Source organism: Coregonus clupeaformis, unplaced genomic scaffold (genome assembly GCF_020615455.1).
Source record: "Coregonus clupeaformis isolate EN_2021a unplaced genomic scaffold, ASM2061545v1 scaf1119, whole genome shotgun sequence".
NCBI lineage: Eukaryota > Metazoa > Chordata > Actinopteri > Salmoniformes > Salmonidae > Coregonus > Coregonus clupeaformis.
This window is the reverse complement of record NW_025534573.1, coordinates 110,001-132,500: the sequence shown is the minus strand read 5'-3', so window position 1 is coordinate 132,500 and position 22,500 is coordinate 110,001. Positions and strand designations below refer to the sequence as shown.

Below are 22,500 nucleotides of genomic sequence, written 5' to 3'. Positions count from 1 at the left end.
TAGAGTTGACTCAGCGATAGAGTTGCCTCAGCCATAGAGTTGCCCTCAGCCATAGAGTTGACTCAGCGATAGAGTTGCCTCAGCCACAGACTTGCCTCAGCCATAGAGTTGCCTCAGCCATAGAGTTGCCTCAGCCATAGAGTTGCCCTCAGCCATAGAGTTGACTCAGCCATAGAGTTGCCTCAGCCATAGAGTTGCCTCAGCCATAGAGTTGACTCAGCCATAGAGTTGCCTCAGCCATAGAGTTGCCTCAGCCATAGACTTGCCTCAGCCATAGAGTTGCCTCAGCCATAGAGTTGCCTCAGCCATAGAGTTGCCTCAGCCATAGAGTTGACTCAGCCATAGAGTTGCCTCAGCCATAGAGTTGCCTCAGCCATAGAGTTGACTCAGCCATAGAGTTGCCTCAGCCATAGAGTTGCCTTAGCCATAGAGTTGCCTCAGCCATAGAGTTGCCTCAGCGATAGAGTTGCCTCAGCCATAGAGTTGCCTCAGCCATAGAGTTGACTCAGCGATAGAGTTGCCTCAGCCATAGAGTTGCCTCAGCCATAGAGTTGACTCAGCCATAGAGTTGCCTCAGCCATAGACTTGCCTCAGCCATAGAGTTGCCTCAGCCATAGAGTTGCCTCAGCCATAGAGTTGCCTCAGCCATAGAGTTGACTCAGCCATAGAGTTGCCTCAGCCATAGAGTTGCCTCAGCCATAGACTTGCCTCAGCCATAGACTTGCCTCAGCCATAGAGTTGCCTCAGCCATAGAGTTGCCTCAGCCATAGAGTTGACTCAGCCATTTGACTACATTAATTTATTCCATACCTTCAACAGGTCCCCTCTCTGGAACATGGAGTCATACTTAGATGGAGCTTCCTCTTTGGTTGTTGCCAGGGTTTTTTCTTTCTCTTTCTTGTCGTCTGTTTGTGGGGTGATGAAGAGCAGGCTGAGGAGGGTGAGAGGAAACATGGTCCTGACACGGAGGAGGAGAAGGGGAGATGGAGGGAGAGAGAGAGAGAGAGAGAGAGAGAGAGAGAGAGAGAGAGAGAGAGAGAGAGAGAGAGAGAGAGAGAGAGAGAGAGAGAGAGAGAGAGAGATGGAAAAGAGGACTGGAGAGATGGAGAGTGAGGGAAAAAAATAAGGAGAGTGAGTGTTGAAAGACAGAGAGGGAGAGATGGACAGAATGTGTAGGAGTTGAGTTGGAGCGTTGACGGAGACACGGAGAGACAGAGTTCTGAAAGAGAGAGAGAGGGGAGAGTTCGATACCTGGATGTTTTTATTAGCCCAGCCACTAGGTAGGTGGAGCTGAAGGAATTAGTACTTACCACTGATCTAAGGTCAGTTTTGTGCTTCCCCAAAATGATTAAGGCAAGGATTTGACTGAGGCTAAGATGATCCTAGATCTGTGCATAAGGACAACTCCTACTCAGAGCTGTGGATTAGAGTGATGTGGACACTTTTGCTGAGTATTTCATCAATAACAAAGAAAGTCTGCATCACAAATGGCAGCCTAGTCCCTATAGGTCCTGGTCTAAAGTAGTGCACTATATAGGGAATAGGATGCCATTCTCTGGTCTAAAGTAGTGCACTATATAGGGAATAGGGTGCCATTCGGAACGTAAAGAGATTTGGATTTTTGGAGCAGCAAGTACATAAGCTTAACAGAACAATGCTATTATTTCCCAATGTTAGGTCTCAGGTCTGAATCTGCATCCTAATCCCTGCATAGTGCACTATGTTTGACCAAGACCCATGGCTCTGGCCAAAAGTAGTGCACTATATAGGGAATAGGGTGCCATTCTCTGGTCTAAAGTAGTGCACTATATAGGGAATAGGGTGCCATTCTCTGGTCTAAAGTAGTGCACTATATAGGGAATAGGGTGCCATTCTCTGGTCTAAAGTAGTGCACTATATAGGGAATAGGGTGCCATTCTCTGGTCTAAAGTAGTGCACTATATAGGAATAGGTACCATTCTCTGGTCTAAAGTAGTGCACTATATAGGGAATAGGGTGCTATTCTCTGGTCTAAAGTAGTGGACTATATAGGGAATAGGGTGCCATTCTCTGGTCTAAAGTAGTGCACTATATAGGGAATAGGGTGCCATTATCTGGTCTAAAGTAGTGGACTATATAGGGAATAGGGTGCGAGACCTGGTCAAAAGTAGTGCACTATATAGGGAATAGGGTGCGAGACCTGGTCAAAAGTAGTGGACTATATAGGGATTAGGGTACCATTCTCTGGTCAAAAGTAGTGCACTATATAGGGAATAGGGTGCCATTCTCTGGTCTAAAGTAGGGCACTATATAGAAAATAGGGTGCGAGACCTGGTCAAAAGTAGTGTACTATATAGGGAATAGGGTGCCATTCTCTGGTCTAAAGTAGTGCACTATATAGGGAATAGGGTGCCATTATCTGGTCTAAAGTAGTGGACTATATAGGGAATAGGGTGCGAGACCTGGTCAAAAGTAGTGCACTATATAGGGAATAGGGTGCGAGACCTGGTCAAAAGTAGTGGACTATATAGGGAATAGGGTACCATTCTCTGGTCAAAAGTAGTGCACTATATAGGGAATAGGGTGCCATTCTCTGGTCTAAAGTAGGGCACTATATAGAAAATAGGGTGCGAGACCTGGTCAAAAGTAGTGTACTATATAGGGAATAGGGTGCGAGACCTGGTCAAAAGTAGTGCACTATATAGGGAATAGGGTGCGAGACCTGGTCAAAAGTAGTGGACTATATAGGGAATAGGGTACCATTCTCTGGTCAAAAGTAGTGCACTATATAGGGAATAGGGTGCCATTATCTGGTCTAAAGTAGGGCACTATATAGAAAATAGGGTGCGAGACCTGGTCAAAAGTAGTGGACTATATAGGGAATAGGGTGTGAGACCTGGTCAAAAGTAGTGCACTTTATGGGGGAATAGGGTGCCATTCTCTGGTCCAAAGTAGTGCACTATATAGGGAATAGGGTACCATTCTCTGGTCTAAAGTAGTGCACTATATAGGGAATAGGGTGCTATTCTCTGGTCTAAAGTAGTGCACTATATAGGGAATAGGGTGCCATTCTCTGGTCTAAAGTAGTGCACTATATAGGGAATAGGGTGCCATTCTCTGGTCTAAAGTAGTGCACTATATAGGGAATAGGGTGCTATTCTCTGGTCTAAAGTAGTGGACTATATAGGGAATAGGGTGCCATTCTCTGGTCTAAAGTAGTGCACTATATAGGGAATAGGGTGCCATTATCTGGTCTAAAGTAGTGGACTATATAGGGAATAGGGTGCGAGACCTGGTCAAAAGTAGTGCACTATATAGGGAATAGGGTGCGAGACCTGGTCAAAAGTAGTGGACTATATAGGGATTAGGGTACCATTCTCTGGTCAAAAGTAGTGCACTATAGGGAATAGGGTGCCATTCTCTGGTCTAAAGTAGGGCACTATATAGAAAATAGGGTGCGAGACCTGGTCAAAAGTAGTGTACTATATAGGGAATAGGGTGCCATTCTCTGGTCTAAAGTAGTGCACTATATAGGGAATAGGGTGCCATTATCTGGTCTAAAGTAGTGGACTATATAGGGAATAGGGTGCGAGACCTGGTCAAAAGTAGTGCACTATATAGGAATAGGGTGCGAGACCTGGTCAAAAGTAGTGGACTATATAGGGAATAGGGTACCATTCTCTGGTCAAAAGTAGTGCACTATATAGGGAATAGGGTGCCATTCTCTGGTCTAAAGTAGGGCACTATATAGAAAATAGGTGCGAGACCTGGTCAAAAGTAGTGTACTATATAGGGAATAGGGTGCTAGACCTGGTCAAAAGTAGTGCACTATATAGGGAATAGGTGCGAGACCTGGTCAAAAGTAGTGGACTATATAGGGAATAGGTACCATTCTCTGGTCAAAAGTAGTGCACTATATAGGGAATAGGGTGCCATTATCTGGTCTAAAGTAGGGCACTATATAGAAAATAGGGTGCTAGACCTGGTCAAAAGTAGTGGACTATATAGGGAATAGGGTGTGAGACCTGGTCAAAAGTAGTGCACTTTTATGGGGAATAGGGTGCCATTCTCTGGTCTAAAGTAGTGCACTATATAGGGAATAGGGTGCCATTCTCTGGTCTAAAGTAGTGCACTATATAGGAATAGGGTGCCATTCGAACGTAAAGAGATTTGGATTTTGGGAGCAGCAATACATAAGCTTAACAGAACAATGCTATTATTTCCCAATGTTAGGTCTCAGGTCTGAATCTGCATCCTAATCCGCATAGTGCACTATGTTTGACCAAGACCCATGGCTCTGGCCAAAAGTAGTGCACTATATAGGAATAGGGTGCCATTCTCTGGTCTAAAGTAGTGCACTATATAGGGAATAGGGTGCCATTCTCTGGGTCTAAAGTAGTGCACTATATAGGGAATAGGGTGCCATTCTCTGGTCTAAAGTAGTGCACTATAAGGGAATAGGGTACCATTCTCTGGTCTAAAGTAGTGCACTATATAGGGAATAGGGTGCTATTCTCTGGTCTAAAGTAGTGCACTATATAGGGAATAGGGTGCCATTCTCTGGTCTAAAGTAGTGCACTATATAGGGAATAGGGTGCCATTCTCGGTCTAAAGTAGTGCACTATATAGGGAATAGGGTGCTATTCTCTGGTCTAAAGTAGTGGACTATATAGGGAATAGGGTGCCATTCTCTGGTCTAAAGTAGTGCACTATATAGGGAATAGGTGCCATTATCTGGTCTAAAGTAGTGGACTATATAGGGAATAGGGTAAGCAGACCTGGTCAAAAGTAGTGCACTATATAGGGAATAGGTGCGAGACCTGGTCAAAAGTAGTGGACTATATAGGGATTAGGTACCATTTCTGGTCAAAAGTAGTGCACTATATAGGGAATAGGGTGCCATTTCTGGTCTAAAGTAGGGCACTATATAGAAAATAGGTGCGAGACCTGGTCAAAAGTAGTGTCTATATAGGGAATAGGGTGCCATTCTCTGGTCTAAAGTAGTGCACTATATAGGGAATAGGGTGCCATTATCTGGTCTAAAGTAGTGGACTATATAGGGAATAGGGTGCGAGACCTGGTCAAAAGTAGTGCACTATATAGGGAATAGGGTGCGAGACCTGGTCAAAAGTAGTGGACTATATAGGGAATAGGGTACCATTCTCTGGTCAAAAGTAGTGCACTATATAGGGAATAGGGTGCCATTCTCTGGTCTAAAGTAGGGCACTATATAGAAAATAGGGTGCGAGACCTGGTCAAAAGTAGTGTACTATATAGGGAATAGGGTGCGAGACCTGGTCAAAAGTAGTGCACTATATAGGGAATAGGAATGCGAGACCTGGTCAAAAGTAGTGGACTATATAGGGAATAGGGTACCATTCTCTGGTCAAAAGTAGTGCACTATATAGGAATAGGGTGCCATTATCTGGTCTAAAGTAGGGCACTATATAGAAAATAGGTGCTAGACCTGGTCAAAAGTAGTGGACTATATAGGGAATAGGGTGTGAGACCTGGTCAAAAGTAGTGCACTTTTATGGGGAATAGGGTGCCATTCTCTGGTCTAAAGTAGTGCACTATATAGGAATAGGGTACCATTCTCTGGTCTAAAGTAGTGCACTATATAGGGAATAGGGTGCTATTCTCTGGTCTAAAGTAGTGCACTATAGGGAATAGGGTGCCATTCTCTGGTCTAAAGTAGTGCACTATATAGGGAATAGGTGCCATTCTCTGGTCTAAAGTAGTGCACTATATAGGGAATAGGGTGCTATTCTCTGGTCAAAGTAGTGGACTATATGGGGAATAGGGTGCCATTCTCTGGTCTAAAGTAGTGCACTATATAGGAATAGGGTGCCATTATCTGGTCTAAAGTAGTGGACTATATGGGAATAGGTGCGAGACCTGGTCAAAAGTAGTGCACTATATAGGGAATAGGGTGCGAGACCTGGTCAAAAGTAGTGGACTATATAGGGATTAGGGTACCATTCTCTGGTCAAAAGTAGTGCACTATATAGGGAATAGGGTGCCATTCTCTGGTCTAAAGTAGGGCACTATATAGAAAATAGGGTACGTAGACCTGGTCAAAAGTAGTGTACTATATAGGAATAGGGTGCCATTCTCTGGTCTAAAGTAGTGCACTATATAGGGAATAGGGTGCCATTCTCTGGTCTAAAGTAGTGCACTATATAGGAATAGGGTGCCATTCTCTGGTCTAAAGTAGTGCACTATATAGGGAATAGGGTGCCATTCTCTGGTCTAAAGTAGTGCACTATATAGGAATAGGTACCATTCTCTGGTCTAAAGTAGTGCACTATATAGGGAATAGGGTGCTATTCTCTGGTCTAAAGTAGTGGACTATATAGGGAATAGGGTGCCATTCTCTGGTCTAAAGTAGTCACTATAAGGGAATAGGGTGCCATTATCTGGTCCAAAGTAGTGGACTATATAGGGAATAGGTGCAGACCTGGTCAAAAGTAGTGCACTATATAGGGAATAGGTAAGCTAGACCTGGTCAAAAGTAGTGGACTATAGGGATTAGGGTACCATTCTCTGGTCAAAAGTAGTGCACTATATAGGGAATAGGGTGCCATTCTCTGGTCTAAAGTAGGCACTATATAGAAAATAGGGTGCGAGACCTGGTCAAAAGTAGTGTACTATATAGGAATAGGGTGCCATTCTCTGGTCTAAAGTAGTGCACTATATAGGGAATAGGGTGCCATTCTCTGGTCTAAAGTAGTGCACTATATAGGGAATAGGGTGCCATTCTCTGAGTCTAAAGTAGTGCACTATATAGGAATAGGGTACCATTCTCTGGTCTAAAGTAGTGCACTATATAGGGAATAGGGTGCTATTCTCTGGTCTAAAGTAGTGCACTATAGAGGAATAGGGTGCCATTCTCTGGTCTAAAGTAGTGCACTATATAGGGAATAGGGTGCCATTCTCTGGTCTAAAGTAGTGCACTATATAGGGAATAGGGTGCCATTCTCTGGTCTAAAGTAGTGCACTATATAGGGAATAGGGTACCATTCTCTGGTCTAAAGTAGTGCACTATAGGGAATAGGTGCTATTCTCTGGTCTAAAGTAGTGCACTATATAGGGAATAGGGTGCCATTCTCTGGTCTAAAGTAGTGCACTATAGGGGAATAGGGTGCCATTCTCTGGTCTAAAGTAGTGCACTATATAGGAATAGGGTGCTATTCTCTGGTCTAAAGTAGTGGACTATATGGGAATAGGGTGCATTCTCTGGTCTAAAGTAGTGCACTATATAGGGAATAGGGTGCCATTATCTGGTCTAAAGTAGTGGACTATATAGGAATAGGTGCGAGACCTGGTCAAAAGTAGTGCACTATATAGGGAATAGGGGTGCGAGACCTGGTCAAAAAGTAGTGGACTATATAGGGATTAGGGTACCATTCTCTGGTCAAAAGTAGTGCACTATATAGGGAATAGGGTGCCATTCTCTGGTCTAAAGTAGGGCACTATATAGAAAATAGGGTGCGAGACCTGGTCAAAAGTAGTGTACTATATAGGGAATAGGGTGCCATTCTCTGGTCTAAAGTAGTGCACTATATAGGGAATAGGGTGCCATTATCTGGTCTAAAGTAGTGGACTATATAGGGAATAGGGTGCACAGACCTGGTCAAAAGTAGTGCACTATATAGGAATAGGTGCGAGACCTGGTCAAAAGTAGTGGACTATATAGGGAATAGGGTACCATTCTCTGGTCAAAAGTAGTGCACTATATAGGGAATAGGGTGCCATTCTCTGGTCTAAAGTAGGGCACTATATAGAAAATAGGGTGCGAGACCTGGTCAAAAGTAGTGTACTATATAGGGAATAGGGTGCGAGACCTGGTCAAAAGTAGTGCACTATATAGGGAATAGGTGCGAGACCTGGTCAAAAGTAGTGGACTATATAGGGAATAGGTACCATTCTCTGGTCAAAAGTAGTGCACTATATAGGGAATAGGGTGCCATTATCTGGTCTAAAGTAGGGCACTATATAGAAAATAGGGTGCGAGACCTGGTCAAAAGTAGTGGACTATATAGGGAATAGGGTGTGAGACCTGGTCAAAAGTAGTGCACTTTATGGGGAATAGGGTGCCATTCTCTGGTCTAAAGTAGTGCACTATATAGGGAATAGGTACCATTCTCTCGGTCTAAAGTAGTGCACTATATAGGGAATAGGGTGCTATTCTCTGGTCTAAAGTAGTGCACTATATAGGAATAGGGTGCCATTCTCGGTCTAAAGTAGTGCACTATATAGGAATAGGGTGCCATTCTCTGGTCTAAAGTAGTGCACTATATAGGAATAGGGTGCTATTCTCTGGTCTAAAGTAGTGGACTATATAGGGAATAGGTGCCATTCTCTGGTCTAAAGTAGTGCACTATATAGGGAATAGGGTGCCATTATCTGGTCTAAAGTAGTGGACTATATAGGAATAGGGTCGAGACCTGGTCAAAAGTAGTGCACTATATAGGGAATAGGGTGCGAGACCTGGTCAAAAGTAGTGGACTATATAGGGATTAGGGTACCATTCTCTGGTCAAAAGTAGTGCACTATATAGGGAATAGGGTGCCATTCTCTGGTCTAAAGTAGGGCACTATATAGAAAATAGGGTGCGAGACCTGGTCAAAAGTAGTGTACTATATAGGGAATAGGGTGCCATTCTCTGGTCTAAAGTAGTGCACTATATAGGGAATAGGGTGCCATTCTCTGGTCTAAAGTAGTGCACTATATAGGGAATAGGGTACCATTCTCTGGTCTAAAGTAGTGCACTATATAGGGAATAGGGTGCTATTCTCTGGTCTAAAGTAGTGGACTATATAGGGAATAGGTGCCATTCTCTGGTCTAAAGTAGTGCACTATATAGGAATAGGGTGCCATTATCTGGTCTAAAGTAGTGGACTATATAGGGAATAGGTGCGAGACCTGGTCAAAAGTAGTGCACTATATAGGGAATAGGGATGTAGACCTGGTCAAAAGTAGTGGACTATATAGGGATTAGGGTACCATTCTCTGGTCAAAAGTAGTGCACTATATAGGGAATAGGGTGCCATTCTCTGGTCTAAAGTAGGGCACTATATAGAAAATAGGTGCGAGACCTGGTCAAAAGTAGTGTACTATAGAATAGGGTGCCATTCTCTGGTCTAAAGTAGTGCACTATATAGGGAATAGGGTGCCATTATCTGGTCTAAAGTAGTGGACTATATAGGAATAGGGTGCGAGACCTGGTCAAAAGTAGTGCACTATATAGGGAATAGGGTCGAGACCTGGTCAAAAGTAGTGGACTATATAGGGAATAGGGTACCATTCTCTGGTCAAAAGTAGTGCACTATATAGGAATAGGGTGCCATTCTCTGGTCTAAAGTAGGGCACTATATAGAAAATAGGTGCAGACCTGGTCAAAAGTAGTACTATAAGGGAATAGGGTGCAGACCTGGTCAAAAGTAGTGCACTATATAGGGAATAGGTGCGAGACCTGGTCAAAAGTAGTGGACTATATAGGGAATAGGGTACCATTCTCTGGTCAAAAGTAGTGCACTATATAGGGAATAGGGTGCCATTATCTGGTCTAAAGTAGGGCACTATATAGAAAATAGGGTGCGAGACCTGGTCAAAAGTAGTGGACTATATAGGGAATAGGGTGTGAGACCTGGTCAAAAGTAGTGCACTTTATGGGGAATAGGGTGCCATTCTCTGGTCTAAAGTAGTGCACTATATAGGGAATAGGGTACCATTCTCTGGTCTAAAGTAGTGCACTATATAGGGAATAGGGTGCTATTCTCTGGTCTAAAGTAGTGCACTATATAGGGAATAGGGTGCCATTCTCTGGTCTAAAGTAGTGCACTATATAGGGAATAGGGTGCCATTCTCTGGTCTAAAGTAGTGCACTATATAGGGAATAGGGTGCTATTCTCTGGTCTAAAGTAGTGGACTATATAGGGAATAGGGTGCCATTCTCTGGTCTAAAGTAGTGCACTATATAGGAATAGGGTGCCATTATCTGGTCTAAAGTAGTGGACTATATAGGGAATAGGAGTGCAGACCTGGTCAAAAGTAGTGCACTATAAGAATAGGGTGCGAGACCTGGTCAAAAGTAGTGGACTATATAGGGATTAGGGTACCATTCTCTGGTCAAAAGTAGTGCACTATATAGGGAATAGGGTGCCATTCTCTGGTCTAAAGTAGGGCACTATATAGAAAATAGGGTGCGAGACCTGGTCAAAAGTAGTTACTATATAGGAATAGGGTGCCATTCTCTGGTCTAAAGTAGTGCACTATATAGGGAATAGGGTGCCATTATCTGGTCTAAAGTAGTGGACTATATAGGGAATAGGGTGCGAGACCTGGTCAAAAGTAGTGCACTATATAGGGAATAGGGTGCGAGACCTGGTCAAAAGTAGTGGACTATATAGGGAATAGGGTACCATTCTCTGGTCAAAAGTAGTGCACTATATAGGGAATAGGGTGCCATTCTCTGGTCTAAAGTAGGGGCACTATATAGAAAATAGGGTGCGAGACCTGGTCAAAAGTAGTGTACTATATAGGGAATAGGGTGCAGACCTGGTCAAAAGTAGTGCACTATATGGGAATAGGGTGCGAGACCTGGTCAAAAGTAGTGGACTATATAGGGAATAGGGTACCATTCTCTGGTCAAAAGTAGTGCACTATATAGGGAATAGGGTGCCATTATCTGGTCTAAAGTAGGGCACTATATAGAAAATAGGGTGCGAGACCTGGTCAAAAGTAGTGGACTATATAGGGAATAGGGTGTGAGACCTGGTCAAAAGTAGTGCACTTTATGGGGAATAGGGTGCCATTCTCTGGTCTAAAGTAGTGCACTATATAGGGAATAGGGTGCCATTCTCTGGTCTAAAGTAGTGCACTATATAGGGAATAGGGTGCCATTCGGAACGTAAAGAGATTTGGATTTTTGGAGCAGCAAGTACATAAGCTTAACAGAACAATGCTATTATTTCCCAATGTTAGGTCTCAGGTCTGAATCTGCATCCTAATCCCTGCATAGTGCACTATGTTTGACCAAGACCCATGGCTCTGGCCAAAAGTAGTGCACTATATAGGGAATAGGGTGCCATTCTCTGGTCTAAAGTAGTGCACTATATAGGGAATAGGGTGCCATTCTCTGGTCTAAAGTAGTGCACTATATAGGGAATAGGGTGCCATTCTCTGGTCTAAAGTAGTGCACTATATAGGGAATAGGGTACCATTCTCTGGTCTAAAGTAGTGCACTATATAGGGAATAGGGTGCTATTCTCTGGTCTAAAGTAGTGCACTATATAGGGAATAGGGTGCCATTCTCTGGTCTAAAGTAGTGCACTATATAGGGAATAGGGTGCCATTCTCTGGTCTAAAGTAGTGCACTATATAGGGAATAGGGTGCTATTCTCTGGTCTAAAGTAGTGGACTATATAGGGAATAGGGTGCCATTCTCTGGTCTAAAGTAGTGCACTATATAGGAATAGGGTGCCATTATCTGGTCTAAAGTAGTGGACTATATAGGGAATAGGGTGCGAGACCTGGTCAAAAGTAGTGCACTATATAGGGAATAGGGTGCGAGACCTGGTCAAAAGTAGTGGACTATATAGGGATTAGGGTACCATTCTCTGGTCAAAAGTAGTGCACTATATAGGGAATAGGGTGCCATTCTCTGGTCTAAAGTAGGGCACTATATAGAAAATAGGTCTGAGACCTGGTCAAAAGTAGTGTACTATATAGGGAATAGGGGTGCCATTCTCTGGTCTAAAGTAGTGCACTATAAGGGAATAGGGTGCCATTATCTGGTCTAAAGTAGTGGACTATAGGGAATAGGTGCGAGACCTGGTCAAAAGTAGTGCACTATATAGGAATAGGGTGCGAGACCTGGTCAAAAGTAGTGGACTATATAGGGAATAGGGTACCATTCTCTGGTCAAAAAAGTAGTGCACTATATAGGAATAGGGGTGCCATTCTCTGGTCTAAAGTAGGGCACTATATAGAAAATAGGGTGCGAGACCTGGTCAAAAGTAGTGTACTATATAGAATAGGGCGTAGACCTGGTCAAAAGTAGTGCACTATATAGGAATAGGTGCGAGACCTGGTCAAAAGTAGTGGACTATATAGGGAATAGGTACCATTCTCTGGTCAAAAGTAGTGCACTATATAGGGAATAGGGTGCCATTATCTGGTCTAAAGTAGGGCACTATATAGAAAATAGGGTACGAGACCTGGTCAAAAGTAGTGGACTATATAGGAATAGGGTGTGAGACCTGGTCAAAAGTAGTGCACTTTATGGGGAATAGGGTGCCATTCTCTGGTCTAAAGTAGTGCACTATATAGGGAATAGGGTACCATTCTCTGGTCTAAAGTAGTGCACTATATAGGGAATAGGGTGCTATTCTCTGTCTAAAGTAGTGCACTATATAGGGAATAGGGTGCCATTCTCTGGTCTAAAGTAGTGCACTATATAGGAATAGGTGCCATTCCTCTGGTCTAAAGTAGTGCACTATATAGGGAATAGGGTGCTATTCTCTGGTCAAAAGTAGTGGACTATATAGGGAATAGGGTGCCATTCTCTGGTCTAAAGTAGTGCACTATATAGGGAATAGGGTGCCATTATCTGGTCTAAAGTAGTGGACTATATAGGGAATGAGGTGCGAGACCTGGTCAAAAGTAGTGCACTATATAGGAGAATAGTCCGAGACCTGGTCAAAAGTAGTGGACTATATAGGGATTAGGGTACCATTCTCTGGTCAAAAGTAGTGCACTATATAGGGAATAGGGTGCCATTCTCTGGTCTAAAGTAGGGCACTATATAGAAAATAGGGTGCGAGACCTGGTCAAAAGTAGTGTACTATATAGGGAATAGGGTGCCATTCTCTGGTCTAAAGTAGTGCACTATATAGGGAATAGGGTGCCATTATCTGGTCTAAAGTAGTGGACTATATAGGGAATAGGGTGCGAGACCTGGTCAAAAGTAGTGCACTATATAGGGAATAGGGTGCGAGACCTGGTCAAAAGTAGTGGACTATATAGGGAATAGGGTACCATTCTCTGGTCAAAAGTAGTGCACTATATAGGGAATAGGGTGCCATTCTCTGGTCTAAAGTAGGGCACTATATAGAAAATAGGGTGCGAGACCTGGTCAAAAGTAGTGTACTATATAGGGAATAGGGTGCGAGACCTGGTCAAAAGTAGTGCACTATATAGGGAATAGGGTGCGAGACCTGGTCAAAAGTAGTGGACTATATAGGGAATAGGGTACCATTCTCTGGTCAAAAGTAGTGCACTATATAGGGAATAGGGTGCCATTATCTGGTCTAAAGTAGGGCACTATATAGAAAATAGGGTGCGAGACCTGGTCAAAAGTAGTGGACTATATAGGGAATAGGGTGTGAGACCTGGTCAAAAGTAGTGCACTTTATGGGGAATAGGGTGCCATTCTCTGGTCTAAAGTAGTGCACTATATAGGGAATAGGGTGCCATTCTCTGGTCTAAAGTAGTGCACTATATAGGGAATAGGGTGCCATTCGGAACGTAAAGAGATTTGGATTTTTGGAGCAGCAAGTACATAAGCTTAACAGAACAATGCTATTATTTCCCAATGTTAGGTCTCAGGTCTGAATTGCATCCTAATCCTGCATAGTGCACTATGTTTGACCAAGACCCATGGCTCTGGCCAAAAGTAGTGCACTATATAGGGAATAGGGTGCCATTCTCTGGTCTAAAGTAGTGCACTATAGGGAATAGGGTGCCATTCTCTGGTCTAAAGTAGTGCACTATATAGGGAATAGGGTGCCATTCTCTGGTCTAAAGTAGTGCACTATATAGGGAATAGGGTACCATTCTCTGGTCTAAAGTAGTGCACTATATAGGGAATAGGGTGCTATTCTCTGGTCTAAAGTAGTGCACTATATAGGAATAGGGTGCCATTCTCTGGTCTAAAGTAGTGCACTATAGGGAATAGGTGCCATTCTCTGGTCTAAAGTAGTGCACTATAAGGGAATAGGGTGCTATTCTCTGGTCTAAAGTAGTGGACTATATAGGGAATAGGGTGCCATTCTCTGGTCTAAAGTAGTGCACTATATAGGGAATAGGGTGCCATTATCTGGTCTAAAGTAGTGGACTATATAGGGAATAGGGTGCGAGACCTGGTCAAAAGTAGTGCACTATATAGGGAATAGGGTGCGAGACCTGGTCAAAAGTAGTGGACTATAGGGATTAGGTACCATTCTCTGGTCAAAAGTAGTGCACTATATGGGAATAGGGTGCCATTCTCTGGTCTAAAGTAGGGCACTATATAGAAAATAGGGTGCGAGACCTGGTCAAAAGTAGTGTACTATATAGGGAATAGGGTGCCATTCTCTGGTCTAAAGTAGTGCACTATATAGGGAATAGGGTGCCATTATCTGGTCTAAAGTAGTGGACTATATAGGGAATAGGGTGCGAGACCTGGTCAAAAGTAGTGCACTATATAGGGAATAGGGTGCGAGACCTGGTCAAAAGTAGTGGACTATATAGGGAATAGGTACCATTCTCTGGTCAAAAGTAGTGCACTATATAGGGAATAGGGTGCCATTCTCTGGTCTAAAGTAGGGCACTATATAGAAAATAGGGTGCGAGACCTGGTCAAAAGTAGTGTACTATATAGGGAATAGGGTGCGAGACCTGGTCAAAAGTAGTGCACTATATAGGGAATAGGGTGCGAGACCTGGTCAAAAGTAGTGGACTATATAGGGAATAGGGTACCATTCTCTGGTCAAAAGTAGTGCACTATATAGGGAATAGGGTGCCATTATCTGGTCTAAAGTAGGGCACTATATAGAAAATAGGGTGCGAGACCTGGTCAAAAGTAGTGGACTATATAGGGAATAGGGTGTGAGACCTGGTCAAAAGTAGTGCACTTTATGGGGAATAGGTTGCCATTCTCTGGTCTAAAGTAGTGCACTATATAGGGAATAGGGTGCCATTCTCTGGTCTAAAGTAGTGCACTATATAGGGAATAGGGTGCGAGACCTGGTCAAAAGTAGTGGATGAGAAAAATCTAGCCTGGTTCCAAGATCTGTTTGTGCTGTTTAGTCAACTATGACCGTAGGAGTTGGCAAGACAGCACAAACAGATCTGGAACAACATATACATTTTATTTCCCCATACCAAAGGATAATGCATCATTAGCGTAGGGCTGCAAATTGACTGCAACTTCCCCAAAACTCCCTGGTTTTCCAGAAAGCCTGGCTGGAGGATTCCTGGATGTTCTCCTCACTCCTTTATAATACCAGGAATATTCCAAGCAGGATATCTGGAACGCCAGGGAATTCTGGGAAGGTGACTGGAATTTTGCAGCCCTGATCATTAGTCTCTCTGGCCAGACTCAGGGATGCTGGGAGAATAAAGGAATGAATGAATCAAAGGCTTGTCCCTCCTCTCCTACCATCTGTACACAACAATGGTAGGTTATATAATTAAAGGTGCAATATGCAGATATCGCTCCACACACACACACACACACACACACACACACACACAAACAAACACAAACAGGTCAGTCTCAGTACACTACCGTGTGTGTTTAACGTTCAGGTGTTTATTTACATCACAAATACATTATTAACATTTTACAATGTAAAAAATAAAATAAAAAATACATTATGTGCAAACGTTCATGGTTAGAGATGGGTCCAAACTAGAAGGCCAATGTGACTGTACTGTTGTCTTGTGGTATAAAACATATTTAGAGCATGACATGAGCTACGGTCTGAACACTGTCATAACGCTGCTGTTTAGGGGTGGCAGGTAGCCTTAGGGGTGGCAGGTGGCCTTAGGGGTGGCAGGTAGCCTTAGGGGTGGCAGGTAGCCTTAGGGGTGGCATGTAGCCTTAGGGGTGGCAGGTGGCCTTAGGGGTGGCAGGTAGCCTTAGGGGTGGCAGGTGGCCTTAGGGGTGGCAGGTGGCCTTAGGGGTGGCAGGTAGCCTTAGGGGTGGCATGTAGCCTTAGGGGTGGCAGGTGGCCTTAGGGGTGGCAGGTAGCCTTAGGGGTGGCAGGTGGCCTTAGGGGTGGCAGGTAGCCTTAGGGGTGGCAGGTAGCCTTAGGGGTGGCAGGTGGCCTTAGGGGTGGCAGGTGGCCTTAGGGGTGGCAGGTAGCCTTAGGGGTGGCAGGTGGCCTTAGGGGTGGCAGGTAGCCTTAGGGGTGGCAGGTAGCCTTAGGGGTGGCAGGTAGCCTTAGGGGTGGCAGGTAGCCTTAGGGGTGGCAGGTAGCCTTAGGGGTGGCAGGTAGCCTTAGGGGTGGCAGGTGGCCTAACGGTTAGAGTGCTGAGCCAATAACCGAAAGGCCGCTGTTTTGAATACCGGAGAAGACTAGGTGAAAAAATCTGTTGCTGTGCCCACGAGCAAGGCACTTCACCCTAATTGCTCCAGGGGGTGCAGTACAATGGTGAACCCACTCCCTGTGTGTGTCTCAGGGGGGAGTTGGGATATGCAAGAAACAACATTTCCAGTTCAAGGACAAATATAAGACGCTCCCAAAATTATTATGTTTTAAAAAGAAAATACATTTTTATTAACATGTGAACATTTCTATTTCTAACAATATACACCTATATACATATTATCCAATTTCATTATGGATTTTCCAGAATTTCCGGTATCAGCCAGCCATCCAGAGAGTGAAGGGGATGAAGAGGGTGGGAAGCGTGGTGTAGGGGGACATTCCCAGATAGATAACAGACAGAATTCCCAGGAACGCCGTCAGCGGAACACTCCTGTGGTCCCGGATGACAGATTTCAGCCAATCACAGAACTACAAGGAAAAAAGATGGAAAAGATGAGGACTTCAGTCCACCTCATGGTTTATATTATAGTGATAGAGAGGAAGATGAGGACTTTAGTCCACCTCATGGTTTATATTATAGTGATAGAGAGGAAGATGAGGACTTTAGTCCACCTCATGGTTTATATTATAGTGATAGAGAGGAAGATGAGGACTTTAGTCCACCTCATGGTTTATATTATAGTGATAGAGAGGAAGATGAGGACTTTAGTCCACCTCATGGTTTATATTATAGTGATAGAGAGGAAGATGAGGACTTTAGTCCACCTCATGGTTTATATTACAGTGATAGAGAGGAAGATGAGGACTTTAGTCCACCTCATGGTTTATATTATAGTGATAGAGGGGAAGATGAGGACTTTTAGAGGGCAAATGTGTTTGTGTGTGTGTAAGGGGGTGGGGGGGTCTGAATGTGCAAGTCTTGAACCATTTACAGGATACAATTTACACTACCTCCTGTGCCATAAAGGTGCAGACCTCTTGGTAGAACAGAGGCCGGCCCGGCTTACAGGGAGGAGAATATCATCAGTGTTAAATGTTGTGCCTGTGCCCTGTAGTAGAATATGTCATGATACACACAACATGTAACATTTAGTCAGTTCAATGTCAGTTAAAGTACAGTTCGTTTTGCCTCTGTCCTTTGATAAAACATTCCATTAGAACAAAAACACGTTTTTTTTTTTTTGTGGTAATGAGGATATCTACAAGTATGTCTCAGTCTCTCTCTCACCGTGCTACAGTATTCTGTCTCTGCTTCTGCTCTGCAGTGGCTGGTCTGCGTAGCCCATATATCAAGTTACACTCAAATATTCGATGTCTAAAGTCGTTGAATAAGTTTCCATCCAGACTGGGCTGCTATCGTCCGTCCCAAATGTCACCCTATTTATTTTCTAGGCTTTATAGAACAGTTATAGGCCCTGGTCAAATGTAGTGCACTATATAGGGAATAGGGTGCCGTTTTGGGACTCATTTTGGGGGCAATCATGGTTAGTCTATAAAGGTCAAGAAAACCTTAGCTACCCCTCCCTGCCACGGTGCTGCCGGGCCTCAACTCTGGTTAAAATCACCTCTCCAAATACCGCGGTGATTTGGCCTGTCTACACGGCTTCAATAGGACCGTTTTTCAGTATTTTGTCTTGAGAAACGACCAACGACCCAAATGTCCCACTAAGAACATTAAGCCGGTAACCTAACGTGGCAGGCTTAAAAGAAACGCCTGAAACTATATCCCCTGCATTATGGTCTTGACGATATATTTTTTTTTATATGTCGGGGGAGGTTCACTTCTGCACTGTTCAACCAATCCAGTAAATGTGGAGGAAGAGTTAAGATGGAGTGTCAACATTGTTAACGTCCAAAAGCATCACAGGCTCTCTTTCCTTTTCCCCTGAAAACCGGAACATCTGGTTGTTGGGGACTCGGCAGAGGCTAATATTATAGCCAGTGACGTGTGTAATGACGCTCCAGGAGAGTGAGGATCCATTTGCAGTTTTATTACAATCTTGACAATCTTGGTCGTACAAACAGGGTCAATAGCCAGCAGACACAACAGTAGGGATAAGGCAACTCGTCATCCAGGTACAGGCATAAGGTCAGGGCAGGCAGCAAGCTTACAACAATCGGTCCAGTAAAGAATATAGTCCAAGGCAGACAGCAAAGAATCAAGGAGGGAAAAACAGTCCAGAGTAAATCCACGGGTAGACAGACACAGGCGAAAACGCTCAGAAATGATCACCAGGGCTAACAAGACTTCGCAAAGAGAGAGAGTAGAGAGCACCTAAATAGTCTACTGATGGGAGTCAGGTGCAACGGTAATCAGAGCCAGGTATGTGGGAAATGAAGTTCAGGGGTTTAATACTCAGGAGAGGGTTCCCTCTGGTGGTGAGCAGGAGGAACAGCGAGAGTCTCGTTTGTGACAACGTGCAAGTGGATCAACCGCATGGCATGCACCTTCTATAGAAGGTAGGTGTCTAGGTTAACTTTCCCACTTCAATACCTTTGTGTGCCTTCTTCTGTTAGATTTTTTTGCTAAATGTTAATCCTAGTTTTTAATTTAATATTACCCTTTTATTCACTTATTGTATATATTTATTCACTTTGTATATGACAAATAAACAAAACTTGAATAAACAAACTTGAACTTGAAAAGAGGTTGTATTTTAGCCTGGTCCCAGATCTGGTTGTACTCTTGCCAAATCCATTGCTCATAGAATGGGCCCTGGTCAAAAGTAGTGCACTACTACATAAGGAAATAGGGTGCCATTTGGGACGTATAGCCTCAATTTGCTCTTTTAGGGAGAGCCAATGGAATAGAACGAACAGAACGCGCCGACGGGTTCTCTACAAGAGAGAGAGCGCTAAGAACAGAGTTATTTTCTAAACGAGTTCTTTCTGCCTGGCGCTCAATGAACAACCGTTAAAAGCAGCACACAGGCACATTAAAATTGGCTACACTAGTCTAGCTTAGCTTACTCAATGGGCTCATTTAAAACGGAAACTCAGACTCTCACCAGACCAGCAGACTAAGAAGCCTAGTCAGCCTATCAACTCAAAGTGGTGCAAATGGCCTGATTTAAATACTGTGTTGATATGATGATACACTGTCTCAGACTGGTCCACATTTGTGACTCGTTTCAGGAAACTAGTCGCGCTTCGCTACTTCACAGGAGAGGCATTTGAAGTTTATTTTTTATTTTTTATCAAAATGCGTTTTTGGGAAGAAATGCCTTTTGGAACATGTGAACTTTCATGTACCTTAATAACAAACGTGTATACCATCTGTAAATACGAATAACATTTTTAAATTACGAGCCTAGTTGGTTTAGCCAAGGAAAAAGATAGGAACCTTCCCGCTAGCCATGATTGGCTGAGATAATGGATGGGCTGAAAATGCAGAGAGATGAGTTTGGATTGGTCTGCATTGTAGCACACTTCTGTCTATAACATGAGCTGGTCAGTATGTGTAGGTAATCCTTCCTAATGTGGCTTTTTTGAAAGATATCATGAAGAATTGCAAAAGTGTTGATAATGCTCTCCACTTTCTGGAGGACCGAGTTTTGAAATCAGTGGAATGCCCGATGGAAGCAGAGTATGATAGCTAAGGAGATGGAGAAAATTCAGGCATTTGATTGCAAATATGCGGAGGACAAAAGAGAATACAGGCTGTTGTATAAAACAACTGTCTTCGGATTACATCTTCAAACTAAGGGCAACCATGGCATCCGTGACAGAGAGGGAGAAACGTCCATCCATGTATATGGGTAAGAGAGTTTAGCTAGCTACATGTTCAGATATTATACGTTTCTAATCTAGTCAAAAAGTCGTTTTCATTGCAAGTTAAAGCATACTGTTAGCTAGCTAGCTAACGTTAGCTGACTGGTTGCCTCGCTAGCTAACGTTACGTGTATGATCTGTGTAGTAATATTATTAGTATCTCAGAGCCATTTGCATTGATAGTTATAGCCTATTGTTAGCTAGCTAGCTAACATTTAACCTAGTTGGTTAGCTTTAGCTACCTGTAGATTCATGCAGGGTAGTAATGTTATGAGTTGGGATTATGGTTCATTGTTTAGCTAGCTAGCTAGATGTTTAAACAAGACTTCACTATGCAAGTAACCATTTCACTGTACCGTTTACACCTTCAGTATCCTGTGCATGTGAGAAATATACGTTGATTTTATTTGATATAGTGTGTGTTTACCAGAGACGGTAATGTGAAGAACAACATGACCTGCACCAAAGTCAAATTAGGATGTAACGTTAGGCCAACGAGACGGTGTCCAAGTTCTAGAATTCTCAGGTAGAATGCTCTGCTTTTATTTCGTCACACTCACAACCGTAAGATATCTTCTGTAATTAGCTCACCATTAACTTGTTAATAAGGATCTTGTTGTGAGTTTATTTTCCTGTAATAATGAATACAAATTAGCTAAAGTTAAGATGTTGTCAGCTATATGATATGGTCTTTATTTTAACTGGCTAGACAGCTAACTTAACTTTAGCTAGCTAGCTAACAAGCTAGAAACTAACCAAAACATTCTTTAGAAAGTTGCTTTTAGTTGCCTGGTTGGCTAGATTGACATATACTACATTCATTTTTAAACGGATGGATTTATTGGTGTTAAAATACACCAGTTATGTTATTTTGGACCACCAGGCTGCTGATGTCATGCAGCCTGTCGTTTTTGTGTTTATACTTTCTCATAACGACAACGACAAGTTTGATGTCAGTAGACAATAGAAGGTTCATGATGTCACTGCGATCACTGTATATAGACATGTCAATAGACGTCATGTCAAACCAGCCTTAGCATGTGAATCCTTAACAGAGATGGGTGGGGCTAAGGCTTAAGAGGGTGTGAACGATGCTGAATGGGTGTAGACAAAGAAGAGCTCTCCAGTAAGTGTACCTAAACATTCAAGGGACATTTTCTCAAAAGTGGGGTTAGAAGTTTATCAACTTTCAAAGCAGAATTACTTTCCCATTGTTCCTCAACTGTAGTGTATCATATACCATTTTCTAGCTCTGACTCTCTACATTTATCCAATGTAAAAATAAAAAATAAAAATAAATAATGTTGCTACATAAGACCGAATCGAGCCGGTCCTTCACATTTTCATGTCGGGTCTGTCTTTTTTTAGGGCTTGGGGTACGGGATTGGTTGACCCAGTTTTGTGGCCCAGCATACTTGGACAAATAATTGTCTCCGTCCCAAATGGAACCCTATTCCTCATAGTGCACTACTTTTGACCAGAGCAGGGCACTACTTTTGACCCTGGACACAATTAGTGCACCATAATAGGCCTATAGAGGGAATAGGGTGTCATTTGGGACGTATTCTTTGTCTGCCTTTTGCGTCATGATCACAATTGCTCTATAAACATGGGTCCATATTGATGCACATCATTAACATTGCTCATAGAGTTAAGTAGGCTAATGACTCTTTTTTAGCCGATTTTACTTGAGATTAATCAAATGATCCTGCTTTATGTTGGCCTACTTTGAATGGAGTTATAGACTAACTTTTTTTTATTTTTTTTTATCAAGGCATATAGGCCTATCACCTAAACCAGCAATTACTAGTTCACAGCATTAACTTAATCTATAAATTAATATGTTCATGTTTAAGTATTCAAATTCTGCAACTAGTTATAGAAACGGAAAAGTCCTGCAGCATCACTCTGTGAAAACATATCGCCAGCGCGCAACAGTTCCAAGTGCGCACACAGGACCCATTTATATTATTATTATTATATTATATTATTATATATTATATTTAGGACCCACACCCCATAGTATAATCAACACATATAGGGACCTATTAAATGTAGGCCTATATAGTAAAACACTGTTATCATTTTGCAGTTAGCGGAACTTTGGGATATATAGCTTTTTAGAGAGACGGCGTCTTCAAAAGGTCCGTGCAGTGCGTAAAAAAAAAAGAAGAAAGGCCAATTTCTAGGCCAACATCCCTACGTTACCTTGTCTGTCTGAATGCTGACTGCGCTGCCGTACCGGCAGTAAGTAACGAAATGTTCACAGTTATTCCACAGCAAGCTGTAAGGTATCTTCCCGACCAGTTTCTCCGCTCTCCTCGCGATCTCTTCGCCATCCAACGGTCGTTTCTGCACCGCAGTGTCCATAACGTTCAGTAGAATGGACGCGCCGTAGGCAAAGTCCTCAACCGTATCCACCCGGACG

At 43.1% G+C, this 22,500-nt stretch overlaps 2 protein-coding genes across 2 annotated transcripts in view; both read right to left on the bottom strand.

Annotated features, from left to right (window-relative positions):
- Positions 1-954, bottom strand: part of LOC121558040 (lecithin retinol acyltransferase-like) — a 12,071-nt gene extending 11,117 nt beyond the window's left edge. Inside the window, exon 1 of the mRNA XM_045217560.1 lies at positions 811-954. Coding sequence (XP_045073495.1) covers positions 811-954 — 144 coding nt within the window. The remainder of the gene's footprint in view (positions 1-810) is intronic.
- A 15,221-nt stretch (positions 955-16,175) lies between these two features.
- The window catches only part of LOC121558042 (lecithin retinol acyltransferase-like), a 6,807-nt gene continuing 482 nt past the window's right edge, over positions 16,176-22,500 (bottom strand). The window contains exons 1-2 of the mRNA XM_045217563.1: positions 22,281-22,500; positions 16,176-16,769 (exon numbers count right to left, since the gene is read on the bottom strand). The exon at positions 22,281-22,500 is cut by the window's right edge and continues 482 nt beyond it. Of these exons, the coding sequence (XP_045073498.1) occupies positions 16,617-16,769; positions 22,281-22,500 (373 nt within the window). The 3' untranslated portion in view covers positions 16,176-16,616. The remainder of the gene's footprint in view (positions 16,770-22,280) is intronic.